Source organism: Chelmon rostratus, chromosome 9 (assembly GCF_017976325.1).
Source record: "Chelmon rostratus isolate fCheRos1 chromosome 9, fCheRos1.pri, whole genome shotgun sequence".
Classification (NCBI taxonomy): domain Eukaryota; kingdom Metazoa; phylum Chordata; class Actinopteri; order Chaetodontiformes; family Chaetodontidae; genus Chelmon; species Chelmon rostratus.
In genome coordinates, this window is record NC_055666.1 from 7,553,518 (window position 1) to 7,580,995 (window position 27,478).

Here is a 27,478-nt window from a genome sequence, read left to right on the forward strand (position 1 = left end):
GCGTGTCTGTGTGTGTGTGTGTGCGTGTGCGTGCGTGTGTCACTATGGGAGCAGGGGCCCACCGTTCTCGCGTACACTGTCTGGCCTGGGCTATCCGTGTAAACACAGCGTCTCCTAGTGGTCACCGCAAATACTGCCACATCTTAAAATGGCCACTGGTGCTTGGTGGACACTGCAGCACGGCAGCCCCACTCACCTCCAGCCGAGGCCTCGAAAACACGCTCGCGCGCACCCACACGAGTGCGCGCGCGCAGGTCCCGCCGCAGTCATCACACAGAGCTGTTTACTCATTACCCCTGCCCACTGTTAATCCATAAACACACTGCTCCGCCTCGCTGCTAACGGAGGTGAAGTGCATTTGGTCCTGTGGTTAACAAGACAAACAAACGCAGAGTTTGGCCCCCGGCCCTGCAGCAAGGGACGCCTCTGAAAAATGAATAAGTGAAGCCGGCAAATCAGATCACTCAACAAGTTTTATTCACAATATACAGAGCAATGAATCATCGAGTCACACACACCGCAGCCAGTAGAAAACAAATCTAACGAATGATAAAGCAAAATATATCCTTTGTAAGCAAAGCTGTTACCTCTGAACACTTTTACAGACTAAATACAAAATACCCCAGAAAGCAGAAGGTACCTGGTTAACGACAGCAGATAGTGTTTCAACGAGTCTCAAGATGAAAGATTGTTTCATTAAACAAACATAACCTCCACTTCCTCTAAGCAGCTCTTAGTGCAAAAAGAATACCTAAATGTAACATTCATATGGGCTGTGTGTTTAGACTCTGGGTCGAGGGCTCTAGATGTAATTATAAGGCCTTTGCTGAATTCAAATACTGGACTGAGGCAAAGAGCTGCCAGTTTATTAGGTTTCGACCACCTGCTCCACACCTCGAGGAGCCGACAAGGAAGGGGACACAGGTGACGCCAGACGTGAAGGTACCATGAGATATTTCACTCGTCTCATGTCCCGTGACGCTTTGGATTTAACTCGTCACTTTAAGCAGGTCAGAATGCAGCTGTCATCGTACCTCCATGTCTGACTGATTGTTCCTTCCTTATCTGTCCTCAAATGACCTTTCATTTCAAAGTCATGTCAGTAAATGTGGGAACAGTGTGGAATGTATGAATTGAAGCTCATCAACGTTTTGAAGCACTTTCTGAGATTTTGTTCTGGGCTATGAAGAATATCCACCGTTTGGTTTCATTGTGAGAGGATCATACGGTAACCACCAGTGTGAGATTGCAATGATGACGTTAAATGATTGGACAGACTGGGGCAGGGTGCATGACAAGTCAAGGGAGGGCGGAGCTCAAGGATTGGCCGGCTTAGGCATCCTTCTTTTTGATGATGAGCGGTCCCACGTTGTCCCCGGTCTCCTCGTTGTGTTTGGTGTGGGAGCCGTCGCAGTACGGGAACTGCAAGGAGAGCGCACAATGTGATAAGAATAGCAGAGTCACTCTTACCGAGTTTACGCCCTTTGTACTCTATGATAGGGCTGAACTGTTAGCCAATCATAGTTTCCATCTCTCTGAGGTCACCTGAAAACTATGACATAGAAAGAGCAGCACATGAGACCACTCTGATGGGCTTTTTGAGCAGACATGTTAGATATACTACCCTCAGCCATTAATCTTTTGATCAAGGGAGACGAATCACTGAGAAATGTGGTGATGACGTACATTAAAAATACATAATATCACAGAAATATTAGTTTAAAATCATGAGCCCACATTGGCACTCAGACTAAACTTTACCAGAAAGGTAAATAAAGGTTTCCTGTCAGCAAAGATATGTTATATCTGGGCTGTTTGGACAACACATAATTATTTGACTGTAACATATTGGACAATAACATCTACATTTAATGCAGCGCTGCTGAGCAAAAGTGTACAAATTCAATAACACGCAGGCTTTTACTGCACACATATGGGAATAAAACTATGATATAAGCAAGGTGTGGTGGTGCCTTAGCCCTAGTCTGAAGGGCTGCTATAAATTTTACAAGCCACCAGGTGTCACTGTGTTTGCCTAGCCTGAAGCCCGTATCTTTTTCTGCACAAGTAGAAAGAAAAACCCAAAGCTTCATCCGCCCATCACTAGATCATGATGAAATTAAATACGCAAACAGCTCTACTCAAGTCCCCTAGTCCCCTGTGGCTAGAAATGATCAAAACATTCACCTTTGCAAACTTAAACATCATTAAACTTGGATTTTTCTTGTTCTTTATTCTATGTCCACGAGGCAAACCGTGGATGTGGTTTATGTAAAGGTGTGCCCTCCCTCTTGACGACAGTCAGGACCATTCCAGTGCCAGGTCTCTTATTTCAAAATGTTATCTCTACACAGAATGAAAGCTGGACACTCAGTTAAATTCGGATTCTTACAAGAACTAGAGGACGGTGTCACCAAGTGGTCAGTTGACTCCTGCATAGTAATGACAGCCTGCTGTTCGTATGGTGAGCAGAGCTGAAAGGGCAGTTAAAACTGAAGTTTTTAACCTGACTGGGATGTGACCAGGAGTGCAACACGTGTGAAAGTCTGACCTGACAAACGGCAGGCTTGCAGTGTCCAGTTACTCAAACACTAAATGCCTCTGCACTGACCTTCTTCGACTTCCAGCAGCGGCAGTACACAGCCTTGGTGCCAATGTCCTCCATGTCGAAGCTGTGGACCACTTTGGGACTGTCTTTACTGATGAATGTGTTCACCTGGCCCTTTTTACAGCTCCGCCCACTCAGGTAATGGCTGACTAGGAAGCCTCCAACAGCCGCAACCACTGCAACTGGCACCGCAACCACTAAATGCTCTGGAGAGAGAGAGAGAGCAGCACAGTCATTGCGAGTGTGCAGATACAGAAAAGTCATTTTACCAAAATAATGCACCTGTGTCTTTATTGCTTGGTAAACACGTTACAGCCAGCCCTTGTATACTGCAGAATATGAGTGGATAATTGTTATGCCGCTTTACACCACAATTAACATGCATGTGCAGGTTTTTTTGACAGGTGTAAACTCAAAAGGCGATTGACTGCTTTCCCATTGCCAGTGGACAAGGTCACCTTCCTGTTTTGTTTTTTTCCAGGTGTGTCATGTTCAACGTCACAAATGTGCCATAAAACAGGGAACAGTAGCAAGCAGCATGGAGGCAACGTACTATGTTACAGTGGTAATCTTATATGAGATGAAGATAATGAAACCAGTGTAACCAGTTGACAGCTCTGTCTGATATCAGGCAATATTTATGTGGCAACGCCCGGAACTTCCACACATATCATGATCGCATCAGAAAAGGGGCGAAAATGAGCGTGTCCACCCATGTGTCACGTCTCCGTCACTGCCGATCGGAGGTGGAGCCTATAAATACCCGTGACTAGTGCAGAGTCATTTGTCTCAGGAATGAATGCTCCGTGTACTCGTTCCTGGAGACGAAAGCCAGATGTTAGTGGGCTGTTTGTCGAGTGCGAGTTTAGAAACACCACCCAGTTTAATGCGATGCAATCTAATGTCAACACCAACTACACCATATAAAACGACTAGTTTACTTAACACCTCTACAATAGTATCAACAGCAACTGAACATTATCAGAATCACAAGAACAGAATTCACTGCATGCCCATTTTACTGCATTGCATAGCATAGCATAGGTGTACATCATTATTAGCCACTGAGTGACTTACAGGGGTTTATGTTGCCCAGCTGCCTACTTAAGTACAATCTGAATGTAAAGTTTTAATCACTAAGCCTATGTAAAACTATTGTTTTATGTATGTTTCTGCTGGTCACATAAGTGAAAAAGCCTAGAAGTCAAATTTTAGTCTGTTGACATTTGTCTCACAAGACAGAATTATTCACCCTTGCAGCATTACATATCATCTGTTTGTGGAATCAACTCCATAAACTGAATCTCATTGTCATCTTTCACCAGTCGAGAAGCAACAAAAATGTCTGAAGGCCCTTGATGCCTCACTGATTTTAAGATCTGACATCCTGGACCCAAAATACATTTCCCCGCCACACAGTCTCGCCATGTTGCATCATCAAAGGTAGGATTTCTAGCCATCAGGTCCTGCTTATTGGATACAGAGAGACCTGGAAACTTGAGTTGTGTGCAGTGGCTTTTCGATTTGACAAGGATTTGTGAAACTGGCCGTTTCTGCAGGGCAATGATGAGGATTATGTAGGTCCACAGAGCATCACATGATGTAGAGGCGTAAGGCAAGAGGAACAGGGGCCCTGCTGTCACACTGGATCAGCAGGTTCAGTGATTAGCTGCGTCGCTAAAGCGCTGGGAGCCATGATACATAAAGATACTCCTGCTGTGTCTGGTGCCGTCGCCTCCAACTATGGCTTTAGCTAACGGGCCAGCACTATCTGTGTGACCGTCTAAAGTTGGAAACACATGGGGCAGCAGCCAACACGTCTGACTGGTTCGTTAGCTAGCTTAATGGCTGTTAGCCAGCAACGGAGAGGTTGTTGACACTGCAGTGTATGAGTAACAAAACCACATTTAGAAATTAAACTGTCATTTTCACATCTGTGTTTTCACTTTTGCAGAAGCGGTCTCGGTAGCATTATGCTACAAACAATTTTGCCGGTACCGTTTGTTATTACTTGACTCGGGTAACGTTAGGTCGCAGACATGTTAAGTTTACACTGAGCGGCAAACGAAAACACAAATATAATAGCATGCTATTAGCTAGCTTTAATACGTTACCTTTTGATAGCCTGAACCCCGAGCTGGGTAATGCGTGCATCTGTGGCATAACAGGTAAACTTGGGGTTGTCATGTTTTTCCTAGACTGCGTCGTTTATACTCAGCGGCGACGCTCAACAGCAAGGTCAACCCGGGAGTCTCGTCTGAACTTTGTCCCTCCTGAAAGGCCGTACTCGGCCGACTGCATCATTGTGCTGCAACCAATGAGGTCTGAGGAGGGAAAGTTGATATTTTGCCGTTGCAAGAGCATAATCTCCCCCAGCCTCCAGCATACTTCCGGTTTCGCTTCAGTGCTGTTGGAAGACTGATCTTTCCAGAATATTTAAGTCACCTTCACGAAGACATCGTCTCCACGTGGAATTGAGTATATTTTCTTTCATTCTTGGCCGTGGGATCAGCAATTTGACAAGATAATCTTATTTCAAGGCCCACCTACTTGTTTTTTCTGACGCTTTAGCCACATTCACAGTCTATTTCAGCTAATTGAGTTTGCTTAGTTGGTAGCACATTAGGAAGCTGTGAGGTAACATGACTGTCAAAAAAAGAGAAAAAATTATGTTTCATTGGATTACAACGATATGAACAGCTGATGCTTTCATAAGCTATTATATGTAACAGTTGTGAGCTACTTTGCGATTTTTATTTATTATTCTACTAATTACCTTGCATGCACACTGGTGCACGACGGTTGATGCCAAAGGTTTCCACTGGAGGATAATCATCTTGATGGTGACTGTTACGCTTTGGTGAGTCCATTTCCCTTTCAGGAGGGTATTTCTCTTCAACCAAGTAAATACGATGAGTCAAAATAACTCGTTCTGGGATTCATTTGGTTAACAGAAGAAATTGATTAGTAATTACAGGTTTATATAAACACAATATCGCCGTAAGTTGAAGTTTAACTCACTTAAATGACTACAGAAAAACACCAGAGGGCGACAGAACGACCTGCCACCATGAAGAAGAACAATACAAACAAAAATCACTTGAATTGCAGTGTCTGAAGGCTTCTAGGAATAACACATTTCATGCAATGCATTTTATTATTCTGTAAATGCATTCTTTAAAACCATTTATTTGAAGTTTATTTTCCCACTCAAACGTGAAGTACATCTCACACACACTAAAATTGATTCTGCACTATTTCAATATCCACGAGGAATTTAGCTGTACCCATTTAACTGTCAAACAACAGTGGTACCATGTGGTACAGGCAGGTATTATTTACCATGTCAAATTCTTGTGAAACTGGGTCATGAATGTGACCCGGCTTCACATTTCCCTTTCCCACCTCTGTCTGTCCTCCAAAAAGGGCCTGAGAATGAGTCAACACAGGAGTCATGGGTTTTTATTACACAGTTTAATCAACACACAAAGCTCAACGAGCCTCTCAGGTAATTCAATATACAGAGGTTTTGTGCAAGAAGAGTGGGTTCTCCTCGCACCCAGAGCCCAAGCCAGTCCCATTGCCATTTAAGATGTTAGCCTCTAATTTAACAATAGCAAAAAACAAAAAATAAAAGAAAAAAAAGCAACCTAAAGAGTTATGGGGGAGGGAGGGGGGGATAAAAACACAGGTTAAACTAAGAAAAACAAATTGCTTAAATACCTGGTCCAGAACCTCCACTTTGTGAATAAAGTAAAGTTGGTGGTAGTGGTGGGGGTGACATGGGGTTACATTTGTGCGTGCATGTGTGTCTATGTGTGTGTACAAAGGGGTCAACTTGGGTAAGGTGGAAGAGGGGGGTCAGGAGCAGGAGGTGTGGGGATAAATTCATATCCTTTCATAGACTCAAAAAGAAGACCAAAATAGGCCATGTGTATTTTTTTTTCATTTTACATAGCCTGCAATGATTTCTTTAATGTATTTATTGTATAAAATACAGAGTGCCCTTCGACTCGCGTGCAAACACTGCTTTCTTGAATTGTCACCTCTACAGATGGGAATTATAAGGACAACAAAACAAGAAAGGGTGCAGAGTGTAAAAATCCCTCCATCTTATTGTCTCCCACCCCCCTAAAAATGAGGAAAATAAAGAAAAAAAAGGTCCCCTCAAAGATTTACAGATGTTCAAAGGAATGCTTTTAGTGATTAACGTCTGGGGAAGGTGGGTGGGGATGCAGGCGTGTGTAAGAGGGAGGGGGGGGGCCAACCTGCATGGTGACAAAATGTAACGGAATACAGAAGTCAGGAGAGGTCACGAGGGAGGGAGGCGGTGAAAAAGGAGCAGGGAGAGATGGGTGTTACCATTGCAAGTTGACAATATGTACACTGGAGGGTGGGCAAGTGAGCTGAGAGGCAGGAGGGGTGAAGGAAGGAGAGAGGGAGAACGTGGGAGGTGGGCCAGAGGGAGTTTTTACAGGTACTCTGGTGAAGGGGAGGCGTGGCTCAAAGAAAGCACTCCAATGGAAACCAACAAGATCTTGTTTTAAACTTTTCATTTGTTTGAATGGTTTTTTGTTTGTTTTCTCTTTACGTCTGTAGCTCCCCTAACCTTATGTCGTAGAGGTGGTTGGCCATGATTCTACCCCAACACTACATTGCATACTTTTGTGTCCATTCCCGAGCTATTTTGTTGTACCTGTGAACAAGCAGAGAGAAAGACAGAGAGAGGGAGTTGTTACTTGCTTGTGAAGACCAACATTTTACCACCTTGTGAAAAAAAATCTGTAGGGAAGTTGCAATACAGTGGCCTCCATTAGTTTCCATGAGTATAACCCGAATATTTTTACTGCATGTTGGTTTATTTTATTCTAGTATCTTAATTTGATTTTATAATCTTTCTTATTATCTTGTTTCTAACATGGGGGTTGCAATACAAATTTCATTGACATGTCATGCTCAATGACAGTAAAGAAATCTTGAATCTTGAACCCAGATTCTAAAAAGCTGGGACGCTGTGTAAAAATGTTATTAAAAACAGAATGCAATCATTTCCAAAGGAACTGTGTTAGCACCAGTTTTTTCAGGTTTCACAAAGAGGTGAACCTCGCTCCATCCTCGCTTGTGAACCACTGAGCCTTTCCAGGATGCTCCTTTCATACCCAGTCATGATACTATCACCTGTTACCAATCAACCTGTTTACCTGTGGGATGTTTCTTCCAGGTGTTTTTGGAGCTTTTTGTTGCCATTATCCATTAACTGGTTTGAAATATGTTGCTGCATCAAATTCAACAATAAATGAAGCTGATGAGGTAAAAAAAATTATATATACATATTCTCTGTACTGTTTCATTTAAGACTTGCTATGTCAAAAAGGATTAGCAAATGATCACATTCTGTTTCATTGATCTTCACACAGTGTCCCAACTTTTTTGGAACGGGGGGGGGCTGTACATTGTTAAGTTTTGCTGCCATCCTTGAGGCAGCAAAGACGCCAGCTGGCTGGCACTCTGCAAGGGCACATACAGTTCTGCCATCTTGCACCAAAATTCAGCAGGTTTGTTTTTATTTCCTCTTCCCACTGCAGGGAACTGTGCTGTTGAAGCACTGATAGGGCACAACCACATGATATCCACTCTCACTGTGCTGATTATGTTGATTAATATTGTTGGTGTTGATACTTTGTACCAGAGGATACCACGTGTGTCAAAGAGGTAAAAGAGCCAATATAGGTTTGGATTTCCTTATTTCTGTTTATCAAAGCCTGTGAGTGGAGAGGAAATCCTGTGTGATTAACAAACAACATTATAATGAACAGAGTCAAAATAGTTATATTTTAAATACCAAATTGTTCACAAATTTCAAGAAAAGACAAAAAATGCTCTCAAGAGGACATTTCATCATTTAGAGCTGTGCCTAACATCAGAGATTCAAATCTGCCAAACCACTGCCTTTCACTGTGATGGAAAAAGAGAGGGGTGATGGAAACAGGACAATACTATGACCAAGGTGCACACCTCATAAAGTGATGTCTTCTTGTCACCGATGATGAACCCGTGATTTAAAGGTGAGTCTTACCGGTAAAACATGACACTCCTATAGGCTGTAGGGGTTTACTGTGGAGCTGGACTGTAACTAGCGGCTGTAAATAATGCGTTTTTCATAATTGTAAGTAAGGTGTATTGAAAAATGTATGTAAACAACAATAACCAATATGATAATAAAAAAATCAGTAATACTGGCCTTTTATAAAAACTCAATATTATTGATAAGACAAAGCATGAACCACAAGCACATGAAAAACTGAAGGGCTTTTAGAGGACTAGTTTATCAATCACATCTTTGTGTATTTGCATTTTAAGCAAGCACATCAATCCATGTCAGGCAGCCAGTTCTTGCTTTTAAGTTTTTCTACTACAAACATAACACATTGAAGTGCAAATCAAGTGTCAGCAACTGTGCGGTTGCATTTGTCTCACAAAGCCAGATGGATTAATGACGTCAAATGCAAAGTTATCCGATAACAAATGTTTCAAAAACAGAAATGCAAAAATGTGCATTTGTAATATTCCTCAAGTTGCTCTGAGTCCATCTAGAGTGGCAGGTAGAAGAGGGAAACCAGAATTACTAGGACCCAACTACCTATTTTGGAGCGTTACCATAGCAAAATATTCAGAAACTGTAAATCTCAGTGGACACTGTGCTTTTATTTATCTTGTGTGTTGTGTTAAAACTTATCGTCCTTTCTGTACAGCCAGAAAGCGCGACTATTATGCTCACACTGTATAGCTCAATTGATCGACCCGAAGTGGCTGCCCACACTGAATATAGACACGGAACCCCTGGTCAGTTTGTCAAGTTGGCCATGTCCTCAAAAATATTGACAAAAACAGACAGTGGTGTTACTTTTGTAATTCTACTATAAACGGAAAACAGGAAGAAAAATGTGCAGCCTCAGATGGCTGGAAAATGTCGACACTATGGTCTGTTGGGTCTGCCATCAAGTTCAATTTTATACACAGCAGTGGTGGCTACAACATTTCAAACATTACTGCAACATTTAAAACATTACTGCAATAATATTAAAGTTTTTAACTTTCAACAGCAGCCATTTGGATTATCGGACCGTGGAACTGCTCAGACTGCAAGACAGAGGGCTGTGCAACATGACGCTCCACCGCGTGATGATAGAACAACCTCCTGTTCATATCCTTTATTTTGTTGTGTTGCATATCGAATTCTTTACAGCAATATTTTTCGCCATTTGGACAAATCCTTGCATGCTTCTGCAAGGCATGGATGCAGGCAGGGAATTTGCATCACTGCAACATGAACAAACATGGAGGGGAATGATTGTGATGTAGAACGGGGCGTTTCCAAATAGGAGAGGGATTCTGACCAGTCAGGACAAAACGAGGAGCTCCTTTTGTCACATGGACTTAGTTCGGGAGTTTAAAAAAAGTCTGACATGGATCAGAAAACCGTACTGAAATTATGCCGCAGAGCCCCACAACAGACTGAAACACCACCAACCTCTTTTACCACCAAGAAAAAAGGGAAAAAAAAAACAAAAAACATTTAATTCAAAATGTAATAAGAAATAGGCCTTTCCATGTGGTCATTTCACATTAACTATTTATTCATTGAATTTGCAGAATACGTACTGTCATCTGGATCCGAAACGACCCCTGGGATATGAGATTTTGGTCATATTGCCTAGCCCTACAAGGCCGCTGACCCAAATGATGTGCATGAGGGACAAATTTATAAGCATGTCCTAAAGCATCATGTAAGCATCATGTTGACAGGAGGCATGAAGCATGGAGACAAATGAGAATACACACAAATGACGCGGAAAAAAAGAGAGGCGCTAATAACTTACTTTTCCCTGTCCGTCTTGTAGATGCGGGCGATCTCGGGTACTAAGGGGTCATCCGGGTTTGGGTCGCACAGCAGAGAGCAGATGGACAGGAGGACTGGAATGGAGGTTAAGAGTCAACCAATCAGTACTCATACAAACAGAATTTTTTAGTGTAGTTACAGTTATTATATATACAGTTATTTTCCATTGGATGACCCTCAGATACAAGTTAGGTATTTGTCATGGCTACATAATAATACATGTCATTAGGATTTAAAAAGAAACAATGATGTGCATGAGGGACACATTTATAAGCATGTTGGGTAATAATCCAGCACTGCATGAAGGGCAACAGCTGACATTTACAGAGTTAGATACTTCAGTTTGATTCATGGACCTCTGCATGACAAATACTGTGATGTATGATTTGTGTGATCCACTTTCCAACCAACGTGTTGTCTGATCTTAAGAATGTCTTTCATTCTAAACATCCTGCACATAAATACAGAAGCATCTGTAGCCACATGTGCAGTTAAAAGCCTGAAGGCCAGTAAGAATCAGCCCACCTTTGGAGATGGTGAGAGCTGGAGACCACTGTGATCGCAGAATGTCAAGACAAATGCTGCCGTTGCTGTTGATATTTGGGTGGTAGATTCTTGTGGTAAATGCAACCTGAAAACAGATGGAGAGGAAAGATATGTGGGGGTGAGAAAGGGGGGCAGGTGAGAGGAACAACAGGAAACTAAATGACATAAAGCTGTGGTGTGTTTTAGCAGGCAAGAGGCACTTCATGTGACTCACGTATGCTGCTTCTCCGTGTGCTTGTGTACGTCAATGTCCGTCTTACCTTTGGCGGTTTGAAGGGGTAGTCTGTGGGGAAGTGTATGGTCAAGAAGAAAACCCCGCTCTGGTAAGGACTGTCATTCTAATGCAGGGAGAAAGACACCCAGTCATCACAAATGAATGCATACAAAATGGAATAGAAAATTAAATAGTAGTTTTGCTGTCAACCAAAAACATTGGCTTACTGAAAGTTGACCTTCTTTCTGACTAAATTGATTAGGTAAGCAGTAAGTCCAGTTTACTTAGTCCTATCTGATGCTGTATTGTTAAGCTGTTTGAAGAGCATAATTCAAAGTCAAGAGTTCAGGTCTTGAGAGTAAAAAAAAAAAAATAGGGCCAAGTGTGTGAACGTTAATTCCCATTAAAACCAAAGCGGTAGGTTTGATGCTGTGGCCAAGAGAATACTTACAGGTCCCATTATTGTGGCTTGCCAGTGAAACACTGAAACAAAAACCAGAGAAATTGGTTATGAAAAACACAGAGAAACACAATGTGTGGCTCACAAGCGTTAGAATAAATAATGCCACATGAAGTGTGCATGTTTATTTGTACAGTTGAATAACAGACTCTTACATAATGTGCAACTCAGGACAAATATTCTTGGAAACAGTTTTTTTTTCATTGTGAATGGTAAAGGGTCATATAATGGCAGTAGACATTTACATTCTAAAATGCTCCTTATATGATCAATATCAAAAGTACTGCTTAAGAGGACATTGCTAGCCTGACATGAGGTATAAGTATAAAAAAGCCAGACAACACAAATTGTAATGCATCCTGTCGAGGTCTGAGGACAAATGTCACATTGAAAAAAAATAAAGTAAACCACAATTATGTGTCATAAGAAACACTTTGTTGTAGTTTGGAGTACAGCGGTTTATTTGATGTTGGATGGCAGGAAACATCATGCACAGAACAACGCCGCTGCTATTTACTTTTCCCACACTGCTGTTTTTGTGTAAAAACGTGACACACACACTCTAAAGATGCATAAATATGTTGACTGGAGCACCGTTGAAACACATAGCACAAATGAATCAAGACTTAAGATTATAATAATAACAACTGAGTTCCAAATTGTCAGAATTTTTACACACTACCACTACTCACCAATGCCTGTACACTGGAGTGACCTAATCCCTGGACACACGCTCTACTGAGTGCATGCTCGCTGCAATCGTTTTCATGCAAGACATTTTAACAGGCATAAAGAAAAAGCTGTTCCAATATGGCTGCACATTTTATCGAACTGATTTCAAGCGAGGACGCTGACAGCGCTCATATGGTTAAACGTTTGTTGGTAACGCGACTGAAACACAGAACAGCTGTGTTTTGAGACAGCTTACAAACAAGTCGTGCATCCCCTCGAGCTACCACAAGCACATTTGTTGCCCTCAGGTAAAATCTACTGTTCAAATACGCGTGATCAAGTGTGAACACGAGAGTCTGGTTTCCCTGGAATAGAAATACCTATATTAAAAACAGGTTTTATCTATTTAGAGCGTGTCAGAGTCAGGTTACGAGAAGTAGTTATTGAGCACTGTTGTTGTGGCTTACTGTCAAATGTTTGTGGTTTCTTGTATACAATGAAATTCGTGTTCTTTATGTAAGAGCTGAGAATGCAAGTGATGCCATTATATCAATTTGTGCTCATTAAAGAACTTATCTACCATATCTCTAACATGTTAGATTAAAATGCAAAGAATAAATATATATTTTTTTATATGTTTTCTAGTAAATATTCATACTGAAATTGTACAAATAAGTGAAACCCAGGTGTTTTAAGTAGTGATAAGCATCAGCTCACTCCTTTTCCAAGCAGCCACAGCATTACTGTTCCTCAGTAAGTTAACAACAATCTTTGCTGACTACCACTGTGTCATATCATTTGTTTAGCTTATGCTCAAATCAATGAATGTACCTGTGACATCAGATTTTTTTTGTTTCCTTTTTTTTTAAACAATGGATTGATTGCCACTGTACTAGTCAAACAGGACAAAGGAAACCCCTGAATGGGTCAAAATGGAATCAAATACCCAATAGATGGCAGAGCAACTGCTACCCAGCTCTCACATAGCAAAACTCAACAATCTCCACAATGTGGAAGGAAGAGGTCACATCATATCTAACACAAAATGAGAAGGTTAATGTTTTGTTGCTTTTGAAAATCAAAGAATTGACTATTAAGTCTTCAAAAAATAACAGATTGAGCCAATATTAAATAGAACCAGACTGAGATGATTAAAGGCTTGGTTTTGATTCTGACAACTAGTAATAATTGTGCCAACATTAGGTTAGTGGTAACGCACCTGTGTTACCTTCACTGCTATTATGTTAGTAACAGCACGTTGCCTTTCTTCAGACAGAAGATCTAGCTCTCAGTGCAGACTGTGGACGCGCTCGATACAAGGGCTCACGTTTGGGTTACTTACAATGAACAATGAATGGTTCAAAAACAAACAAACAAAAAAAAACCCACTGTAATGCACCTGTCAGTATAACCACCAGCTCATTGATGGTTGTTTGTTGTAAATCAGCAGAGTAGAGCAACAGTTATAAAAATATCCCCAAATGTAAATTGAAAACAGCACATCTACTTGAATGATTAAAAGATAAAATTGCACATGCTTGTCAGAAATCTCTCCTTAAGTGTGCATTACACTTCATAAGTTCATAAACCTTGCAGCCTGTCACAGATAATTGTGTTGGTGTGTGCAAGGGATTGACAATACCCATAACACTGATATTCTGTCCTCTCCATACACAGTAAGAAAGGGGCAGAGAGGTGAAGTTGCAAGATATTAAAACGCAGATTAACATTTTAATGTGATGCAGTTGAGCACAACGTCAGAATTTGGACATGGTCCCAAGTTAAATTATCATCGTAAAGTTTACAAAGGTGTTTATCTTCGGGCTGTCATACTGAATCACATTAGTTTGTACAGGTGTCCGTAATATTGCGCACTCCCTGTACACACAAATATATTCAACAAACATAACCTTCACTATCAAACTACTAATGTACGCTTATAACACTACAGAGAAACACATCCCAAATCTATTGTTGCTTCATCATTTTGAAACAGTAGTACACACTTGCATAACACACACTTCACATGAACTACATTACAAACTGAACATATGCATATTGATCTTCTTTAGCTTCTGCAATGTCAGAGTGGTAAATAATCCTTATCAAATGACACGAGGGGCGTAAACAAGTTTCCACTGCATGTGGCTGTTGTGTTTATTGTAAAGTAGATGATGAAAATATATATGTAATATGTTAATGTAAAAAAAGTGGCTTGAAACAAATATAAAGGTTTTGATTGTCTGAATTTACTGTACGCTTTGACATGTTGACAACAGTATCTACTATGTAAGACACACTCAAACCTTAAGTCACAACATCATGGAGATGGACAAGAACTTTAAAAACTGTTGAGCAGTGAGTGAGCAACAAGAATACTGAAGCAGAGACACAGGTGGCTGGGGTGCTGAAGGGAGAGCTTTGAACTGCAAGTAGCATGAGACATTCACAAAGAGAGACTACAGACTTCACTGGCTGCACAGTCTGCACACAGCCAGCATTTATACTGCTAAAATACAGCAGATCATAAAGGAATGTGACATTTTTCTATATGTGAACTATATGGTGTAAGCACGTTCAAGGTGATTTTTTTAAATGATAATACTTAGAGATCATCTGTCAAAATACAACAACAGATTTAGAAGCTAACCAGTCATTTTTAGACTGCACCCTGCATGGTATCAAAATGATGTTGAGATGCAATTAATAAATGGATTTAAACAATCTGTAAATGTATGCATTATATGACAGTTGCTGACAATAGCAGCTGACACTAGTAGGAAAACTCACCATCATTGTCTTGTTTTAACTGACAACATTTCAATATTTCCATGGAAATATCTATGTCTTCTTCTGTTTCATTTTTGAATCCATCTTTAACTGAGGTGGATAATAAATAAAAATCACAATCCCCAAAGAATAAAATACTAGCCAGACAGGAATTCCCTTTCTGACATGTAGCAATAGAGTTGGGAATATTATGACTTTATAGCAAACCAGTATTTTCACAAGAGGCAGTCCAGGTATTTTCTGGATCTGCTTGCTCAGAAAACAGGAGTACTTCCTTAATTTAGTTAACTGCACTAAACTCCACGCATCAAAAGCCAGCACCTTCACTGATGCTAATATTTTCCTTTCCAAGTTACAAGACTTTGGCTTGAAAACACTTCAGTTACAGTCTGTGGTAAAACTGAGGACGGTTTTCATCACCCAAAATTAAACCTAACAATCACAAAATGAAACCTGAGAGAGTAGATCTGCAGAGAGCTCATATCTGGCTAACGTGAAAGACTAAATGTGTGTTGCAGTGTGAAATCAAATTAGAATGTAATACATTCTTTTGGGGTAATTTGTAAGTATTTTGACAAATAAATATCTATTTCTGTAGGTTGACTTCTTTATTAAATGAACAGGCCAAAACAAGGGAAGGGTAAATAATTTTGATGCCCCTGCCGCACACAGCTACCAGGACAGCATTGGTTTAGATGATGGACTTACTGTCGTCTCCTACTGGTCCTGCAGAACACTGGGCTGGTGGGTCCCGTGCCAAGTCGTTCAACTCCTGCGACAGACAAATGAAAAGTCAGTTAATCAGATCGTGCAGTGTGGTGCATTATTTCAAGTAATTCCATACACAATAACCTACACAACAGAAACAAAATAAAAAATATCTTGTAGAAAGTGGAAGTCATCACATCAAGAGGAAATGGCAACATATAAACATCACAACAAACAAAATTCCCGGAAAGAGATATTTACTAATCTGACACAATACCTATCAATAATTAATTTGCTTGTTTGTTTTTTTTAATTACCAGTTAAGAGATCCAGTATAAGACCTGTGGTTAACTAAACTCACTGTTTGTAAACAGATCCGATGGTGGGTACCCCTGTAATTGTTACAAAGTCTTACTGCAATAGTAACAACTCAAAAAGCAATCCCTACTGACACAACACTACAGTAGCCCCGTGAGCTTTGATTAATGGAGTGACCGCTATTACGTAATTTCTCCTGGTACAACAGGTAGTATATGTGACAGCCAGACTGAGATCACGACGATACGACAACAGGGGTTATACTATAAGCAAGACTGCCTGGTAATCTGGATATAACGTTCAGATAGCTGTGTGTAGCCCAGTGCAACGTTATGGTGCAAACGTTAGCTTCGCCCTTAATACTAGGTGCCCAGGTTGGACCACAGCACAGGGTGCCAAGTGACAGAAACATTATGCTGGTTGGTCAGACACATTGAGACATGGGTTAACGTTACCGGAGGAATTAGCAGCAAGACTAAACACAGCATTCAGCTACATTCATCAGACGGTCTAATAACGATCTGCTGCTCGCCTGCTGTCAGCAACATGGCATCAAAGGCGAACAACGCGTGGGGCCTGTTTTTACCACAGCGACACACTGCTAACATTATCACTAGCATTTACATATATATATCGCTCGTTTGTCGAGTACAAACACTCATGGTGTCAAATCCAATCTATAGCACGACTATTATATCGTTATTACTTAAAATATCCAAACTACGGTGCTTTACGAAGACAATACAGTGAAAAGACCTGGAGTAGATAGACGCTAACGTTAGTTTAGGTTACATCCAGCTTTTAGTTGTCGCTGGGCTGTTGCAGTTCTACTTAAATGCATACATATTTGAAAATCCTCAAAATTAACTACACAGAACTGAAGGAAATAACAAATCGATGGATGAAATAAGCACGAGTGTCCTCTTAAAGTAAGCTAACGCTGCCGCTAGCTCGGCAACTTATCTGTCAAATCAAGGAGCCAGTTAAGCAAGCTTAGGCAACTGCAATAAATATTGCTATCTGCCTTCATTGTCGTATTTGGGAACTACTAGAAAGCTACACCATAGCACAAAACAATAATGACTGTAAACTAGTGCTTCTGTATTGTACAGATAAAGCGTTGCTGTAGTAAGCTAGCTTGATCAGAAGAACCCTTTAACGTTGGCTTATCGGAGTTAGCCACCACCGGGACAGATAATGTTAGCCAGAAACAGCTAACACACCGCTAATATCATTAACGAGTAGCCGGCATAGCTAGCATTCCATTATACCCAGAATTAGTCAAAATAATAATTAGAAAAGAGAAATATCGATGGAAAGCCTACGTGACATACCGTAGCCAACAATAGCTAACCTAACGGCTACTTTTAAGTCTAACGGTTCATTTGGCCCATTTGTAATAGCACTGGTGAACACGGGCAGGCGGCGCATTGCTGCTCTCACTGTCGTCACTCGCTATTCAGAGACCGTTAGCTGGCAGTGAAACCAAGCCTGACTTATGTATTCAATATTTTTATAATATTCTCAGTTTAGTAATCTCGACAACAAACATCAGATCGGCAACATTAGAACTACATCCCTAGCGAAACTGCGAAATCCTGGGCCTCGTCGTTCACTTCCTTACCTTGTGAATTCTTTTCAGAGCCATTGTTGTGCTAGCGGTTCTGTCAGGGAAAACGTGCAATTAAAATGGCGATTGATGTCACTGTCCGTTGGTAATACTACGACTTAGTTATCATAGAACACCGCTACTGTACACACAATTAACTGATCGCTAACTGAGGGAACCACCGACAAAATTTCGAGGCGAAACTGAAATATAGAAGGGGTAGAACCGCGGTCCTTCCTCCTACTGCAGCGGCTACCAAATCACTGCGGCCTGTGTTCTGCCAGCAGCAACCACGACAACACATCCGAAATCAACTCTTCATAATAAACTCTCATCGCTATTCACATAAATGACGAAAACATTCATTTTACACAAACCCTCACGATTGATATATAAATATGTACACTTGATCCTGCTTAGCTCTACGTTATACCTCATCTATAACACTGTACAAATTATCTTTCCTCTGTGTGCAACCAACAAAGGCTGTTCGGTATCTATAGCCTACTTTATAACTCTGCACTGACAATCATGTGGATTAATTGCTTGGTATACGAAATCTCATGACTGATGAAAAATGCTCATTACAGTTATTTGTGAACCCGAAGGGACGTCTTAAAATAGCTGATTTTTCCTTAACAAAGGCCCAAGCACATATTTTCAGTTTGCAATGATAAACATGAAATAGATGGAGGCAGCAGATCCGAGAAGCTGAACCAGGTCATGTTTGGCACTTTCTTGAAAAAATGTTCAAACAATTACTAAATCGTGTGAATAGTTGAGAAATTTTGTTGGCTACTGCGACTAAATGTTTCAGCTCTACATATTACTCACTGTTCTGAGATCGATATATTAAGCGAAATTAACTAGTGTTTACTGCCAGCGAAATTACTTTACTGTGCTTTAAAATCGTTTCAAAAACATGTCACATCAGCATCGCCCTATTATTCTGAAGGCCAGTCGCTAAAACCGGAAATCTTATTGTTGGATCGCATCCTCTCGCTGCGATACCGTTAGAAAGCCATCCGCCGACATGAGTACGTAAAGGGCTCACGGTGCACGCTGGCGACGTAGTCCTGCAACTGGCCTCATTGTGGCTCCGAGCATGCGGCGGTTAGGCAGTGTTCACATGGTCCGGACGGAGCCAAAATGTCCCCCCAGCGCGTATTTTGCATGAGGTAAACTCCTGGGAACCTGTGCTAAGATGGTTTACTACTACAGTTACAATGTCATTTACATATTTACAGGCGGTGAAGTGGTTGTGGCTGCAGATGTCCCATTCAGTTGGCTGTATTTCTCAATATGATTATAATTTTTAGGAGGTAGTGTCATACTGATGAACTACAGTCAGTTTATCAGTATGACACTACCGCGGAGTGATATGACAACTACGATTAGTCTCGAGATTGTGGGCACAGGGCGCGTTGTAGGTACTCCACGCGTAACATACATTTACCACAACAATCTGTATATATTCCGTATAAATGATTCTCAACTATTCTGTGTGTGTCACTGTGCTACGTTCGTGTGCCATACAATGTTCTGTTTTTCATTTGCAAATGTTAAATAGGGCCACGGGATGGCCACTAGACTGTTTCAGGTACAGGTGGACTGTGTACGTTAAAACGTGGGCGGATCGCAGTAAGTGAAAACAGATATTTCGTCCAACCCCCGACTGCTAATAACCTCAGCGCATGTCACAAGCAACAACACAAAGGTTAAAGCAGCTACTTTTTAAAATGACATGAAATGAAATAAGCCGCTGCAATAAGAGCTTCCTCCGAAACACGTGAACATAACACGTTTTCTAAGTGGGAATACACTGAAGATCGATTGCGCCAATACTAATTACAAATCTGAATATTACTTCAGTCAGAAAGGGATTATTTGTCAATTTAAGTTGACATTTTAGTAAATAAACTCTGCAGGTACAGTTATGTGCATATACAGCAGGACATATATGCACTTAATCATAAATGTACTTAATTTGAATTGACAGTGAGGCATACAACATGGTTGAGTCCCTATATTTTTCAGCAAATAATGGAGCCATTGAGTAAATCATCACTAAAGAATATCAGAATGAATCTAGACAGATCCCATGTGTAATTTTTTTTATCTGTCTTATGGAGAGTGGTTGGCTGCAGAAACTTTTCACAAAGACATCAGTGTACTCCTTTGGCATTTGTCACTGTTTGTTATGCAGTAGGTGTATTATACTATAATAAGACAACTGTATACTATGCTATACATGTGCCTTACCTCTCTTCAACAACACACAAGTCAGTGTAAGACTTAAAGTCCTAAGAATGTTTTCATCCGTCATAATTGCTCTCTCTCTGGACAATCGTCAGATGAAGCAAAAAAGTCAAAGTGCTGTGAAAAGGCATGTTGCACTGGTCAAGCAGAAGGGGTGTTTTACCAGTTAAATACAGATTCAGTGTGAACGTTTTAGATTTAAAGTTTGGGCCTGTCCTGAAATGAACACATTTTCCTTACTGTCCTTCATCTGGAGTTGTACTTTTGCAGGGTTGGAACACGTTAGTAACACCTGGAGTGGAAGTATAGTAAATAATGAGTGGTATTATTAGTAGTATTAAAACTTCAGAGAACAAAGATTTCAAAAGTTTTCCTATAGAGCAGGCATGTCAAACTGATTCCATAAAGGGCCATGTGGCTGCAGGTTTTTGTTGGAACTTGGTTGGAACCAAGGAGGAGCACACCAGGCCAACCAATCAACATCAAGGGATCACTTAGTTATCAGCTGAAGACTGAGATCAGCTGATTAATCGATACCAGCCAGGTGTGCTCCTCCTTGGTTGGAACGAAAACCTGCAGCCACATGGCCCTTTATGGAATGAGTTTGACATGCCTGCTATAGAGACTTTACAGGACTGTTAAAAGCATTTAAGGAGCATCTCCACAGCATTCATATGATACATGGGTATCAACAAACATCATGTAGCATAAAACAGCATGAGGCAAGTTTCCCCTCATCTTCTTCCTACTGTTTCTTCTCCTGCACACACCCAAATTATTAAAAAAAAACTGTCAACAGCATTGACACAAAAATGAAAGTTTTTAAACCTATACCCCGAACTACTAAATAGATATATTCCCTCCAAAGTATGCTGTTACATTTATATTCAAGCCTGACCAGGTCTTTCATTCATAAGAAGGTTTCCATCATCATCATGTCTTAGAAAAAGCTGAAGAGTGCCCTTTTGAAATGTTCACATATTAGATGGAGCAGTTACATAGTTGGCAGCGAGACACAGCTCCCTGTTTTAGCTCTAATGTGTGTTGATAAATGTTTTAACTCTGACAACTCTTTAGTTCAGAGTTACAATTTAAAGTTATGTATGAAAAACTTTTTGCTTTTAATTAATTAGACTTGTCATGGCAGGAAATTCAGGATAGCTCTGTTTCAGGTCTATATTCACACCAGTGAGCCAAAATGTGGCATACATGGACCCTGGAACAGACATATAGAAATGGAATGTAGCCTTGATTAATGCTACTATGCTTTTCCTGTTGTGACATGTCAAAATATCAGCTGTGCGAGTAGACTTGTGGTCAAACGCACGTCGATCACTTTAGTTTATGATGAGATACTCAAAATTCTATTGACCAAATTCCTGTACTGTTTAGTTAAATGCCAACGCAGCTTGCACAATTTTACATGCTACCACTAGCATGTTGTAATATTAACATTAAAGCCTCCTGTGTAAGAATTGTTATGTTACATTTTACATTTCCAGTTACTCTGATGGCCCAGGTTTTTGTTTTTAGAACGATTGGACAGCAGCAGTGAAAACTGGAGCAGCATACAGTATAGGCTGCAGTATATTAGTTCTCAGCCCATTATCTCAGTGTCCTTGGGTCACATCTCTGTGGGGGTAGAGGTTGTGGCGCACAATGGTGTCTGCTGCAGTGTGGGGCAGTGGGGCATTTCTTTTTTTATTACAGACAGAGAGATGCAAGGATTGGACTTTCAGTGGGGATCTTGCAGTTCATGGTTGGCATCTAAACCCCCGAGCCAGGGGCCGCCCCCTCTGTGTTCTTTTTAATACCTACATTGGGAGTAGCAAAAGTCTGAAGTCTTCAAATCCTACATGTAAGCGCAGTTTAGCGTAGGTGCAGCTGATGCTCATAAGCGTTATGCAGATGTGGAAGATAATCATCTGTGCTTTAAAATAATGTTGGCTGAGCTGAACCTGACATTGTACTTGAGCCTGAGAACCTGAGTGAGAGATGTACTTGCTGGACACTTTGTGCAGACCCTCAGTAAGGACGATACGACCATTCCTTTGGGGCCACCTTCTGGCCAAACTGTACATTTTTTTTTTGTCCAACCAGCAATTTAGCTTTGTGGTGTAATGAGCCTTACAGCTTGCTCCGCGGATATTGTCTTGTTAACATTTTGCGTTTCTTCTTAGAAACAACATCCATTTTTATCATCATCAATCATATGTTTGTAGCATGATGTGTTTTGTGCCTGTTTTGACCCAAAAGACATCTGATCAAGTCCTACATCGCCTTTAGCTTTTGGTTTGTTCCACATCCTGCCGAATAAAAGAAAACATTATCCTATAGGTCCACGTGATCTTCTGTCAAATAGCCTACTGTACAGTTTCACGCGCACGTGCACGCACCCACGCGCAAACCCACACTCCACAGAGCTGCTGTTAAGGGGGGAAGCCCTGTAATCAATGCCTCCACAGGATGGCAGTATGAGTCTAAGTGTGTGTGTGTGTGTGTGTGTGTGTGTGTGTGTGTGTGTGTGTGTGTGTGTGTGTTCCCGCATGTGCGTGAACCTGCGTGGGAGTTCCTTCTTTCGCCATTCCGGGGTGTTGCCAGCTCCACGGCACCGCTTGCAGAGGCGTCCTGGAGAGGTAGAGCCTGCGCGTCTCTTCTCTCTCCAAGGCGTCTCTTCGCCCTCTAACCTCCAGAGTCTGCCCCCGCCCCCCACCCCCTACTCCGCCACCGCTACATCAGCACCCCCACATCCCCCGTCTAAAAAAAAAAAAAAAAACCAAAACAAACAAATTTGGGATCCAAGCATGCCACAACAGCAGCTAGGTATCCGCCTATCCTCCCCCAAAGTCACCGCAGGCGCAGCAGCAGGCTTCCCCCGTCCGAGAGAGCACGGAGACTCCACCGAGTGATGCCACTACTGCAGCAAGAAAAGCACCCAGCAACCGCGCATATTCTCGACGCCCGCCGGAGGACCCGACACCACAGTCTCGGCCCTTGACAGAAGAGAGAGCCCCCCCCCCACCCCCCTCGGCTCCGTTCCCGTCCCGACTCCAGGATGTCCGACAGCAACGCAAGTCCCGCCGATCGGGTGATCAAATGTAGGCATGCCAAATCCTGCACGGCCAGTGAGAGCTACCTCTGTGCCAATAATTCTGCTGTGACTTATCGTTTGTTTTCTGTTTGCATCCCTGTCGTTGCACCAGTGTCTTTCATTCGCACGGTCTTTTGCTTTGAGTCCGTCCCTTTTTATTATCATGCCACCTTATAATAAAAGAAGCCCATTTGACTGGCGAGTCACCGTGCATGTGCCTCTGAACCTTTTAGGGGAGGGAGGTGGTGATGGAGGGGAAGGGGGTGGGGGGTATCCAGTACGATACGCCATAATCAGGGTCTTCCCTCGTTATTCTATTAGAATTCACCCCCCTCACCGAGGCATTACCCCATTTTCTAACGGGGGGGATGTCTCTTCCTCTATGTATAGCCAAAGCTATTGTGCGACACCCTGTGCTGCATGAGCTCCATTTACGCGCTCCACTCCTAGTGGTGGTTTCGTGTTACTGAATAATACCCTACAGAGAGAGACACAACCGTGAGAGTGCTACAGAGAGGAAAAAGCAGGGAGGGAGAGAGGGAGATGAGCATCTTGTTCCAATGAAACATCAAGCGGTGTGACGATGACAGCGAAAGGCAGACATAAAGGTAAATAAGGTTTACGCATAAGCTGCGGTCTTTGGTGTTGTGGTTCTGCTGTGAATGTGGATGGTGTGACGGGATGATGTTGCATGTAAGCAACGATGTAAGGAGAGGGGGGGCGGGGGAGAGGGAGGGTAAGATGCTATGGGGGACTTGTCACTCGGAGACTCAAGGATTTTTGAGCTTTCTGTCTGAGTCTTCATGCACTGTGTCTCCAGCTGCACGTCTCGGTGCCCCAGTGTTGGATGTGCCGACTACCTCTGTGGGGTGGCCTACATTTGCGATCTAGTTGTATTTTTCGCCAAATCTGTGCCAAAGTCAGGTAATCGAATGGTTCAGATGGCAGGTAGGCTGACAACTTTGCCAGGCCGAGTGCTCTCCTCCGAGCCCGCGAGTTTGGCTTTAATTCCACAGGCCTGTGAGGTGAAATCAGCCCGATGTTTGCTGATGTGACGTGTAAAAGCCACGAGTGCACAAGATGGATTTAGGAGTCGCTGTAAGTCGACGTTTTCTCAGTAAGGCCTGAATGTCAGCGGCTGATTGTGGGTCTGCCGTGCGTATTGTTTCCCCTTCTCAGTAAAGGTCTCCCTGGCTTCCCCCTCTTGTCTCCCTGAGTGTCAAGTCGGAGACAAATTGAGTTTAGGGATGCTGCGCTGCGTATCCGATCCTATTGCCCGACGATGCTTATGCATACCGCCCTAATGGTGTAATTGCATCACTGGATTATGGAATATTTAATGTATTTATGAGAGTGTCTGTTTCTGCTTTACGCGTGGGCGGCTATAGGGGAGGCGAGGAGGGGCTCCGCTCGGGTTATGATCCGCGGAGCTTGCACAGATTGTCGTGCCTATCGGGTCACAACAAGGCTGGCATGGCAGCGGCGCTTCCACGCACGCAGCCCCGTCACATGCGACGGTGCCTGGCTGGCTGTCTCTCCCACTGGCTCCCCTTAATAAACTCTCAAGGTCTCTCTGCCGGAAGAAGCGGAGCTGACAGTTGGATGCGTCGCTCGGGCATGCCCCGGTATTCCGTGCGTGCGTCGTGCTCGGAAGGGGGTGGGGTGGGCTGGGGGCGTGCGGGCTCTTGCAGTTTTTGCACGTAAGACTTAAAGACTGCATGTGCATATGCCTACAGTATGGCTGTGCCTGTACGTGTGCAGCTACATGGATGCATGTAGGGGCGGTGTGAGGAAATCTGGATCCCCTGCAAAAAACTGCAACCAAAATGAACACCCACCCCCAGTCCATGCATTAGTTACCTGGCTTTACCCCCACATTAACAGCATGCATGTGTATTTTTACATCTCCATTTCTCTTTGCATGTGTGTTGTAATGCAGCTGGGCCACCGGAGCTCAGCTGCCTCAACACTGGAACAATCTAAACTGGCTATATCCTCATGCATCATCCGTCTACGACACACACACGTATATAAATGCACCCTCTCAAACAAACATGCAGCAAAACAACACAGCAATTCATCAGTCAGGTGAGTGTGATTTAGTGTGTGCCAGGCTGGAGAGGGATGGGGGCGTCAGTCAAAGAGACGTCACTTCTGGCAGATGGACTAAGCTGCTGTGCCCGGTAGTTCCCCACGTTATGGACTTTAGTGATTTTCAGCGGAGAGAAGCACACAGAGATGGAGCCAAAGGACAAAGCATACCTAGAGGAATGGACAGAGAGGCAGAGAGTGTGGGGGCGAGGTGAGGGAGAGAGGGAAGGAGAGAATGTGACAAGGCCATGGAGGAGGTGAGGCAGTTGGAACGAGAGATAGGGAAAGAGAGACACAGACAGACAGTGAGAGAGAGAGGAAAAAGAAGGGGGAGAACGAGTAATGTTTGACACTGTTGAGTGGCGGGACAGCATCCTCTGACTTTACCAATGGACTTCTCACACCCCTTTTGATTCACTTATCATGCAAACCCATCTGTTTGTGTGTGTGTGCATGCCTGTGAAAAACAAGCAGGCTTCAAAGCCAAAATGTGAGAATGTGACTCTTACTTAAAAGTTTAGTTTAATAACTTTAAAGTAGTCCCTGCCAAATATTGCCTCATGAATTGTGCATAGTAAGGCAGGCTGGAGTAGACCAGAATATTTGACAAGATTTTGTAGAGACACAGTTCTGTCACTACTACCTCATGCCACATGGATCCTCATTATCATTAGAAACTCAGACATTGTGCTGTCACTCTCCTTGCACCAGTACTAAACAGCAGGGAATCTTGGGTGTGCAAAACCTGGATTTAATGTTATCTGCTAAAGGACTACTGCATCAGTGCTACCAGAAAATACAAATCCATGCACAGAACACACACGGAGGCTGGTACAAAGGCTTGGTTGGGCTTCATCTCCCATCTCCCAGAATCCTGAAGTGAGGGTCAAACACGGTGTGGTACAGACCCCCCCAAAAAGATCAAAGCTCACACTTGTAGTGAAAAGCTTGGCTGACAAAAAGTAAAAGACAATATGAAAGATCAGTGAAATGTGTGAAATGTGTAACACTGCCTGTGGTTACCCCTTTAGCTGTGAGCAGTGGTGGAAGAATCAGTGAGTCATTTATCATTTATAACAGATCATTTATAACGGATCATTTATAACAGTAAAAGTACTAATACCACACTGTAAAACTACTTCATTACAAGTAAAAGTCCTGCATTCACAACTTTAGTTGAGTAAAAGTATGTGAGCGTTCTCAGCAAAATGTACTGAAATAGTAGTTTTAAAGTATTAAAAGTTTTCATTATGCAGTAAAATTGTTCCTGTCACTGATGATTTGGATTAATATTACTGCTGCATTCATGTGTATGTTGCAGTTTACTGCTGTAGATGTTTTAGATTAAGTACTTTATACACTGTTGGGCAGTTGCATCTACAGCAGTGCATCATATTCTGTAAGATCATCGCATGTTTGTGGTGTCACTGTTCTGACAGAACCACGTATCGCTAATAAGTCAGCTTTTCATGAGCTCAGAAAAACAGTGTGCTTTCAGTTTTGTGACAATTTATTTTAGCAGACGGTGCACGAGAGTATTCTCAACCCTGAAAGGAACACTTCATCCTTCAGTTTAGCAGAAAAATCACCAACCAACTCTGGAGATTTCACTGGACAGGAAGTGTATACAAATTCTGAAATTAATATGAAGAATAACTAAAGCTGTCAGATGAATGTAGTGGAGTAAAAGTATAAAGCTGCATAAAACGGAAATACTAAAGTAAAAGTATTTGTAATTTGCACTGAATAACAGTATTTGAGTACTTAGTTACATTCCACCAATGCCAGCAAAAATATGGTGTAGTATAGTGAGTGAGGTTGTTCTACGTATTAATCAGTGTAAAACCTGGAGAACGGGCTAGCAGCATGTGATACTGCCAGCATAAAGCTTAATTCCCAAACATGAAAACATATAATAATATAATGCATATTAGGAATGACGTGTAATGCATCACTTCCAGTGCAGAGCATCTGCCTTATAGAGCTTATAGACCTTCTGCTCATGGCAGAAGCACAGGTATGATTAATAAACAGCAATGATGGCTGCATTCCATACATCAGCTAGTTTCGGGGTCCTGGTGTTGTGCATGTTGGCTCACTGTCCTGGCTCACTGGGACACTCAAGAGCTGAGAGCTTACTTACTGTGAAGCAGGTCTATTAACATTGTTAGCAAATAAAAGTACCAAGCATTTCATGGTTTCATACATGTAA

General features: G+C 42.2%; 3 protein-coding genes across 4 annotated transcripts in view; 1 reads left to right on the top strand and 2 right to left on the bottom strand.

The window, feature by feature from the left end:
- Nucleotides 1-455: 455 nt before the first annotated feature.
- zgc:110843 (uncharacterized protein LOC541492 homolog) lies at nt 456-4,881 on the bottom strand. The gene is made up of 3 exons (XM_041944336.1): nt 4,723-4,881; nt 2,612-2,814; nt 456-1,422 (listed from the first exon to the last, which is right to left on the bottom strand). The coding sequence occupies exons 1-3, from the start codon at nt 4,793-4,795 to the stop codon at nt 1,333-1,335; spliced, it is 366 nt and encodes a 121-aa protein (XP_041800270.1). The 5' UTR covers nt 4,796-4,881; the 3' UTR covers nt 456-1,332.
- Nucleotides 4,882-7,146: 2,265 nt separating this feature from the next.
- On the bottom strand, nt 7,147-18,100 carry ube2d2 (ubiquitin-conjugating enzyme E2D 2 (UBC4/5 homolog, yeast)). Its single transcript, XM_041943759.1, has 7 exons — nt 17,841-18,100; nt 15,899-15,962; nt 11,720-11,751; nt 11,315-11,392; nt 11,034-11,139; nt 10,489-10,582; nt 7,147-7,304 (listed from the first exon to the last, which is right to left on the bottom strand). The coding sequence occupies exons 1-7, from the start codon at nt 17,862-17,864 to the stop codon at nt 7,259-7,261; spliced, it is 444 nt and encodes a 147-aa protein (XP_041799693.1). The 5' UTR covers nt 17,865-18,100; the 3' UTR covers nt 7,147-7,258.
- An 882-nt stretch (nt 18,101-18,982) lies between these two features.
- LOC121611355 (serine/threonine-protein phosphatase 2B catalytic subunit alpha isoform-like) overlaps nt 18,983-27,478 on the top strand; it is a 35,864-nt gene continuing 27,368 nt past the window's right edge. Inside the window, exon 1 of one of the 2 annotated variants that reach the window (XM_041943896.1) lies at nt 18,983-19,003. Coding sequence is in view for 1 of the 2 variants with exons in the window: in XM_041943895.1 (XP_041799829.1) it covers nt 23,759-23,783 (25 nt within the window). In the remaining variant the exon portion in view is untranslated. Of the gene's footprint in view, nt 19,004-23,712; nt 23,784-27,478 lie in introns of those variants that run through there. The other variant, XM_041943895.1, reaches the window with a different exon arrangement.